The sequence below is a fragment of the Calypte anna genome, chromosome 26 (assembly GCF_003957555.1).
Source record: "Calypte anna isolate BGI_N300 chromosome 26, bCalAnn1_v1.p, whole genome shotgun sequence".
Classification (NCBI taxonomy): Eukaryota; Metazoa; Chordata; class Aves; order Apodiformes; family Trochilidae; genus Calypte; species Calypte anna.
In genome coordinates this window covers 2905867-2914860 of record NC_044271.1, presented here as the reverse complement: position 1 = coordinate 2914860, position 8994 = coordinate 2905867, and the positions used below count along the sequence as shown (strand labels likewise).

Below are 8994 nucleotides of genomic sequence, written 5' to 3'. Positions count from 1 at the left end.
CCGAGAGGGACCCAGGGGGGTCCGGACAGGCCATGAAATCCCCTGGCATTCCCGGTGTCTTTCCTTCATCCCCCGAATCCTTCATCCCACCTGCACCTACCTGCTGAGCCCCAGCTCTGGGTTGGGGGGACTTATCATAAACGTAAAGGCTACTGGGTTTTCAGTTATTTTTTGTTACAGTCATCAGCCCTGAGTTTACTCTGAAATCCTTCTTAACAAAGAAATGCCAAAAAAAAAAAATAAAAATTACAAAGCATAGATTTTATTATCAGGATTATTGCCCCCATTTTCCCCTTCCCTCCCAGTTAGCAGAGAAGGGGGACACACCACTTGGGCAAACTCCAGGGAAGGTTTTAGGTTCTTAAAGCCCCAAATTAATCACTTTGTTAGAAAAGGAGCTCCTCTTGCTGCAGAAAAATGTGTTCTTAACGTCCACTAAAACGTCAGCTTCTGCTCTGCAAGACACTTCTGCTTTGCACTTGGACCTTTAGAGGGGTTTTATTCCTCTTTTATTAAAAATAGGACTTAAAATCTTTGTATGTGTCAGGTTATCTAAGACTGGTGTGGACACTACAAACCCATTCAGCTTTTACTTAAACAACGTCAGGAGCAGTTTGTGTTCATTTAATGCCTTGCTTGAGCCTAATTTGTCTCCCATTTTTCTGATCAATTCAGATGTGCCCTGTCCTCCCTGCAAGTCAATCCTCATGAAAATCAAGCTGATGAGGAAAGAAAGGGGCATTCAGAGCTCCTGCCTGCAACACCAGCCCCAAAACACACTCTGGGAAGTAATGAGCCATAAGGAGGAAGGAGTCCTAACAACCACCACATCAAGGAATTCTTTTCTTTCTCCTCTTAGCTGGGTATATTGGATTAAAAGCCACTGTGACTGACTCACAGATGTGAAAGTTTTGCATGGTTACGTCCCACTTGTAGGTCAGTCAGACCACAAGGACTGAGGCAGCAAGATGTTTCCTGTGGAAAGGATCCAGTTTGTTTTGCCTCAGCTGGCAGCTCAGGGCACTCACACTGCATGATTTATCCTCACCCTGGTACTGACAGCAAGGCTGCTCCTGGTTTCAACTTGTGAACCCATTTGTTAGGACTGTTGAGACAAGAAAACAGCAATAACAACAACAACAGCTGCAACTACTACACAGGCAACGTCAAACTTTTATTTCAAACTTTTGCAATACTGCATTCATTACTGACTGATGCAGAGAAAACCTCCCAGCAGTTTCTTCTCTTTGCATAAACATAATAATACTGAAAATTACAGTATCAGAACCATGTCTCTAAAATACTTCTGTGTAACTGAAACATTTTTATTAAAAAAAAAGCCTATGTTTTTATACTGTTGGCTTAATTCTGAATTATTTTGAAGTCATTATTTCAAATCCTACTGTAGTACACATTTCCAGCTATGTGAACCCATAGTGTGCTGCCATCAATGTAGAAAATACACTGTTAAACTTCATGTGGGTTTCAGTCCCACAACCACAAATTAGTTACAGGAATGAGAACACCTGGAAGAGTGGAAAAGGTAGAGCTGGCCCAGAGTCACCCAAAGAGTACAAAAAGTCAAAGCAGGCACTGCCAAAGGGAGAACTGAGTGCCTGGGTTTTCAAAACAGGTCCTTCCTGGCCAAGAAAATAATAATAATAATTGTAATAAAGACAAGGCTTCTCTGATTCATACTGGAATGAGTGAAGTTTTTATCTGCCTGCATGGATGAGAATTAATTTTTGTTTAAAATCTATTTTAAAAGCTGCTTTAACTGAATTATTTCAGCTAGCAGAAGCTGGGCACAATCAATTTCACAGGGAACCTTTCTTTCCACACCACCTATGCCCACAAAGAGCAGTTTAAGTGGGGCTTTTGAATCAGTTTGTTTTACAGAACTGAAAACAAGGTTGGTTTGTTTGCTTTTTAAATTTTCTTTTGCTTTCCTAAGCACCTCCTGTGCCACAGAGAAAGCCCTGAGAACACACTCACATCTGCACAGGAAAATCGTTTTCCTGTCTGGTTGGGGTTTTTACCCCAATCTCCTGTTTCTGTTGTGCAGGTTTGGGTTTTTGACACTTGTCTGCTGTGTCTAGTAGGATGTTAACAAGCAGTAAGCAGTGGAGGAAAAGGAAAAAAAAAACAACCCAAAACCAACCCAAAGCATGCATGGGTACAGGAAACCACCAGGCAGAACAGAAATGTTGAATAGAAGAAAAGTCTGCAAAGCCCTCCCTGGGGCTTTCTGCTTGTTTCTGAGAGGCACTTAGGAAAAAAAAGGTCCAGGTTAAGAGGTCCAAAGATCCCAGAGACACAGGTAAATATTGAAATTGGACCCTCCTGCCCACACTCCACACAGAGCTACAGATATTGATGGGATTAAAAAGGTTTTTAACACAATGTTAAGGAAGTAAAATTCAACAAGAAAGTTCAGTGCTGCTGCTGCTCACCAGTTCTGCATCTCACGTGTTTCTACAGTGAATCCAAAGGCACAGAAAAGGGTATATTTAAGCACCTATAAAACAACATTTGGCAGTATTTGAACAAGAGAATCCCAGCCCAGCCACTTCAGCTTTTAATTAAAAGAGTGGAAGACAACACTGCTTCTGAATTCCCTGACCTTACTCTTTCTTACCCATTTTCAGCTCCAGAGAATGAAAACTCAGATTTTTTTGTGCACAGTGAAGGCAATCAGTTCCTGTTCTTAAGGCCTTCTCCCCCCTATATCAAGTAAGAAAGACAGAAAAAATACTTGGCCAAAGAAAAGCAGTCCTAATTCAGCAGGAAATCAGGACAAACCAACTTAGAACCCCAGTTTCAAGTGAAACTCTGTGAGAAAGGGATAAAATCATTGCAGACCACTTGTTCTCACATAAAACATGAGGAAGACAATTCTGTCACGTGCTGTGCTTATAGAAAATGCACAAAACACTCCCAAATCATTCCAGCCCTCCAGGCTGGGGTTCCTGACATAACTACCTCGTGTGTTTTTCCCAATTTTTTGCTGTTGTTGGCAAGAACCCTTCCCCACCCGGAGCACCTGGGGATGCCTGGGGAGTGCAGGCACCCAAAGGCACCTGGGGAGCAGTTCCCTTAATTTCCTCCTGTCCTGCAGAGTCTTCTCCTTTGCTCCCCCCCCCTTTTGGCACCACTAAAAGCAGAGGGGAGGCTCTCAGAGCGTGGCCATTCCTGCCCCATCCCTGCTCCCAAACTCCCTCCTGGCTACGGAATAGCCCTGGGCAAGCAATCCCTGAGGAATTGCAGGGCTCCTGGAGATGGGGGGATGCAGGGAGTGCTGAGAGTGAAAAGGATTTTGCTGCTGCCATCCCAAGGAGTTTACAACCTGTTCCTCAGTCAGCTCTCAGGGCCCCAAAAAAGTGGCAGCAGGACAGGAGATGTGGGGCTGTTCCAGCCAGAGGGTGAAGGGATGAGCAGGAGGCAAGTGGGGAATTTCTTGACACGAAGTTGAGGTCTCTGCTGCTGAGCACCCCCAGAGCCAGGACACAGGGACGTCAGGGTTGGGAGCTGCACCATGGCTTCAATTCCCACTAGTGATTTTACAGATTTTCACAGGACAAGGTGCTAATCCACATCTCAAGGAGGATGAGAGGCAGGGATGAGATGTGCTGCTCTCTCCAGCAGAGGTTAGTAGCTCCAGAGCATGAAGTAAAGAGTTTGCTGAGGTCCCACCCTGGGAATCCAGAGGCACAGAGAGGTGGCTTGAACTCTGCATGCATCAACTGAAGGTCAGGGTGACACCTTGGGGTGGTGGCCCTCTGTCCAGTGGGGGTGGGCAGTGGGCAATAAAAGGTGCAACAATATTAAAAATATTCCTTCGATACCCTTGGTTCTGCCTGGGGCAGGCCATGGCATGTCAGAAGATGAAGTGCTCAAAATTAAAAAAAAAATAAAATTAATTAATCCAAGCCATCTGCTTCAACATGGACCATGGAGCATTACTGGCAGCAGAGCTCCAGTTGCTGCTGCATGAGGAGGAAGAGGAATCTTCTCATTCCTCTCTTCATTCCCCTCCTCACTCCAAGTCATTGCAGCAGTGCTCTGCCAGTATGAATATGCAGGTAACAGAAGACAGTTCCTGATCATGTTAAAAAAAAACAAACAAACAAACAAAAAAAAACCATTGACAGCAATTTAGGGAAAAAAAAAAAGATGTTGATACTCATAAAAGGACATTGCTGGTAGAGCCATGGAGGTGGGGCAGTCAGTGCCTCTAACAACATGCCCAGCCTGGTGGGGTTGTCTCTTTTAGGTTAATATAATCCCCAGTCCCAGCAGCAGAGGAACTTCCATCAGTGGATGAGGCCATCATCTTTTCAATCAGGACTCTAGAACAGACATAAGCAAGGTGGTTTGCTTTAAGTTTGGGTTTGCTTGCTTTTTTTTTTAAACAAGCAGCGTTATGTCACAAAATTTTCCAGCAGTCAGGAAAACAGCAGTTGGTTCTAGAAGGTCAGAAAACTCTGGGATTTTAAAGATTCATCAGGGTATGGAGCCTAACAGCAGTGACAACAACATTTCTGGTATTACCTCGCAGCACCAGAAGACTCTGCAGTGAGCAGGCAACAACACCCACTGCAACCACACCAGTTTGGGTCCAGCTTAGGGCAATTGGCTTCCCTGGTACCAAGTGCCCAACCTTTCAGAAAAGGCCAAAATTCAAAGGACCAGTGCATCACAAAGGAGTCTGTAATATCTTTGCAGAACAAGCCCCATCCTCCTGGTAGAAGCCAGCACGTGAAAAAACATCCCTGGTATTGTTCAAAGAATTTCTGCTTCCAGAAGCACGTCAGAGCTCAACCAAGGAGAGAAAAACTTCTGACCTTTTAAAAATCAGTTTCCCCTGGGGGGAGATTTACCTGCACGTTATTGCTGCTGCTTGTTACTTCCTGACAGCACCTCCCCTCACCCCTAAGATGGCTGAATCTGAAGAGGGAATGAACTCTCAGATGTATCACCAGTCTCTGTGCCTACCTCATGGACTCATTAATATTCTTGTTTTCCTTGACAGATGTCTCCACCCAGCCAGAAAATCCATTTTCCTTGCTGAACCGATCCACTTCTTCCCTGGTCACTGCCCATGGGGAAAGGTCACACTGCAAAGCAAGAAGCAGCCATTTGAGGTTCAGCTTTTTTAATTTTGAAGCTGGGAGGGGAATTCTCCCTCTCAGCCCTTCCCTGGCTGCCTGCAGGCAGGAGGGAGGGAGGCTCAGCCCTCCCCAGCTCCCAGACCAAGGTTCTCACTGTGATGTTGCAAGCAGCAATGGATTTATCTCCTCGGAGGTGCTGACACACCTCATCCAAGCATGCATGGCAGGGAGGACAGGGAAAGCTTTGTCCCTCATCCCAAATCTGCCTGGGCTCTCCCACAGCCAGGAAAGGTCCCCAGGTGCATCCATGGTGATGCCAAGGGGATGTGCAAAGTGATAAAACATCCCCTACAGCTTGTGTCGGGGTGACTGCAGCCCCTGATCTCCCTGATGTGGGGAAAAATGTTCCCTTAAAAGGTCTGTTGGGGGAAAATAACTGGTGAAGGAGTGGGGAGGAGAAGGAACTCTCCTGCCCACCCAGCACGCCTCTGAGTCATCTCCAGCTTGAGGCTCTCTCAAAGCAGGCAAGTCTCAAACTGTATCTGGAAAGGGCTGCTGAGCCAGCACTGGCACAGGAAGAATGTAAAGGTTCTGCAGTGGGAGAAAAAGAAATCATTAAAAGGCAGCAAGCAGCCTCCATGGTGAAACCTAACACTGCATCCCAGGGAAAAGCAGACATCCCTCTGGCAGCCCTGAAGAGAAACGTCACCTGCAGTGCTGTACACATCCTGCCCAGGCTGCTGCAAGACCAGAAAGGAAAGAAGAAAAGAAAAAAAAAGCTTTATAACCCAGGAGCTACTGAGCTCTATCTCTGACGGGACAGCACAGGGCACCACATCCTGGGACAGAGCAGTTAACTTCCCCTTTGTGCCACCCATCTGCTCAGCAGTGTCCTGGTTAAGGAGGAGAAGCTTTGCTATAGAAAAAGAATTCAGGAAGAGTTCAGGAAAGGATTAAAAAGACCACAGGGGTCTCCCCCCACCCCAAATTTTGCACTCCTGTGCACAGAGCCTGAGCTGCTCACCTTGTTGGCCAGCAGCAGGCAAGGCACAGGGCTCCCATCTGGCAGCAGGAGCTTGCTGTCCAAATCCTGCTTCCACTTCTGGCTGTTGCTGAAGGTGCTGACATTGGTGACATCAAACATGATGACACAGGCTGAGGCATCCCTATAGTACAGCCGGGTCATGGACGTGAAGCGTTCCTGCCCTTCAGCAGCAAAAGAAAAGAAAACCCACACCCAGCCCCCAGCCCCGAGTTACAATTTTTAGATTTGTTCACGCAAAAATTTCTCTTGGAGAAACGTTTGCTCAGCACCAAAACCTCCACTTAAATAATGAGGAAAGAGGGGCAATGAGATGTGTCCTGAGTGCCTCGGACTGGAACAATCCTGACCAGACAGTGAAGCTGTGAGATCCCTGCCTTACAGCTCTGTCCCTGCCCCATCCCCAGCAGAATCCCAGCACCAGTGGGCGCCTGTCCCCTGCCACCAGCAGTGTCACTGTGTGTGTGCACAGCAGGGACCAGGGTATGTGCAGCCCCTCCTGCTTGGGGCACAACAGGAACACTACGAGCACCACAAGCACCATGAGTCCCATGAGCCCCTTGAGCCCTTTCCAGATATTCAATGCCTTTTTGGGGGTGAGATGGAAATCAGTTTCTTGCTGCAAACTTCTCCTTCCTGTTTTCTTTTTCAGGATTCCAGATGCAGACATCTGAGCAGTGAAACCAAAAGAAACCACAGCCCTCTTTCCTTCACCCCTCTACATCCAGAAGTGCCATTTTGATTAAAAATTTAAATGAGTACTGTAAACTAAAGGCAGAACTGCAAACCAGAGCAGTGCTGTCCCCTGAATCCACTGGCCTTTAGGATTTATTTTTGTAGCAGATTCTTACTGAAAGAAAGAAGAAGAAAAAAAAAATACCAGAAAGGCCAAAGCCATTGAGAGCTTTAAATACTGCTCCTGAGCAGCTTTGTGTGAACATACCTGCAATGTCCCAGAGCTGAAGCCTGACTGTCTCTGATTCTGACCACTGCACCACCTTCAGAGCAAAATCCACTGGAGAATCCCCCCAAAAAAGAAAGGAAACCTCATTAATGTGTGGCAAAGCCCCCACCAGAGGTGCCAGAGATGCTACTGTGGAAGGAGCAGGAGAGCAATTTTTCCAGCAAATGCAGCTCTAGGTGGGCTCCACTCCCCCAAATTCCAGACCCCATGCCCAGGGAGCTCAGCCACCCCCTCCTCATCCCTGGAGCTGTAACCCCAGCACTAGAGACACCCACCAAGCACTAAGGAAGCAGAAATTAAAATGCTTAGAAGCCTTCTCTCTAATTATGATGGGTCAGGATTTCACTGCCAGCCATGCCCAGCAGGCCTGGAGCTTCCTGAAGCCAGGAAGTAATTAAAAAAAAAAAAACAAGAAAAAAAAAAACCCTAGAATAAGGAAAAGATCTGCAGCTCTGGCTGCTGGGAGTGACAGTGTGGGACAGCCTGGACTGGATGTGGCTGCCCAGGGTTTTCAACTCCTGATTCATGAATAAGAAAACCCACTCCCAAAGAACGAGTTAGATTGAAACAGCCCTGCTTGGTCCCCACTCTCCTGGCTCCTCAGGACTGGGTAAAACCTTGGCAATTCCTGCCCTTTGTAAGTTACTCATTGACACTGATGTCAAACACAAAACCACCTGGGTTGTCTCTCCCAGCCTGCTCCTCACCAAGCTGCTGTCCCCCCATCACCTCCCCACAATCTCTTCAGCATTGCCCAGGGTTCAGCTCCGTGCTGTTCAATGTCAAAACCCAGCCAGGTCCCTCCTGTCCCCAGAGGGCAGAGCTGAGGCTGCCACCTCCGACCCCCCCACTCCCGGGGTGCCTGTTCACAGGGATGTCCCCACCAGCTTGTCCCTGGGGATCACTGAACCCACGCCAGGAGCTGCCACACGAGTGGGAAAACACAGACAGTCACAGTTGTTCGTTCCTTTGACAAATCCCTACTCCCACTTTTTATCGGGAAGTAAGGAAAGGGCTTTCCCAGCGCAGCCGGGGCCGGGCCAGCTCCCCCAGCGCTACTCGGACCCTTCCAGGACACCCTCAAAATCCCCCCCAAGCTCTGGGAGATCAAATCAACCTCAGCCAGGGGCAATTCCAGCCGCGGAACCAGCGCTGGGAGCCGGACAGGCCTCTGGAGAACCCCCTAAAGAACCCCCTGTGGAGCACCCACCCCCCCCCCCCCCCGGAGAACCCTCCGGAGAAACAACCCCGGAGAACCCCCCTGGAGAAGCCCCCCCCGGCGGACCCCCCTCGGAAACCTCCCCTCGGCGAAACCCCCCTCGGCGAACCCTCCGCAGAACCCATCCCAGAGAACCCTCCCTGGAGTACTCCCCCCGGAGAACCCCTCCGGGGAAGACCTCCCCCGGAAATCCTCCCCCCGAAGGAACCACCCCGAAGAACCTTCCCGGAAAAATCCCCTCCTGGCGGACCCCCCTGGAGAACCCCCTCCGGGCCGCCCCTACCCCGTCCCCTTCCCTATCCCCGTCCCTGTCCCCGTCCCCATTCCCTTCCCCTTCCCCGTCCCCTTCCCAGTCCACATTCCCCTCCCCGTCCCTATTCCCGTCCCCGTTCCCCCCTGCTCACCTCCCACCGTGGATTTGTAGTGTCTGTTGAAGCTGTCATTCGCGTAGCGCTGCACCAGGGAGGTTTTCCCCACCGTGGCGTCCCCCACCACCAGCACCTTGAACATCCGATCCCGCTGCCCCATCGCCGGTCCCGGCCCCGCTCCCGTCATGTGAGGGTCAGGTGGCGGCAGCGGCGGAACCGCGGCCCTCAACGGGGATGCCGGGACCTGTAGTCCCTAGGCCTGGACCTGCCCCCTGCCTGCCCGGGCCCGG

At 49.2% G+C, this 8994-nt stretch overlaps 1 protein-coding gene across 1 annotated transcript; it reads right to left on the bottom strand.

Annotated features, from left to right (window-relative positions):
• Positions 1-1932: 1932 nt before the first annotated feature.
• On the bottom strand, positions 1933-8894 carry RAB29 (RAB29, member RAS oncogene family). The gene is made up of 5 exons (XM_008500682.2): positions 8741-8894; positions 7097-7168; positions 6136-6317; positions 4996-5117; positions 1933-4349 (listed from the first exon to the last, which is right to left on the bottom strand). The coding sequence occupies exons 1-5, from the start codon at positions 8889-8891 to the stop codon at positions 4235-4237; spliced, it is 642 nt and encodes a 213-aa protein (XP_008498904.2). The 5' UTR covers positions 8892-8894; the 3' UTR covers positions 1933-4234.
• Positions 8895-8994: the final 100 nt, after the last annotated feature.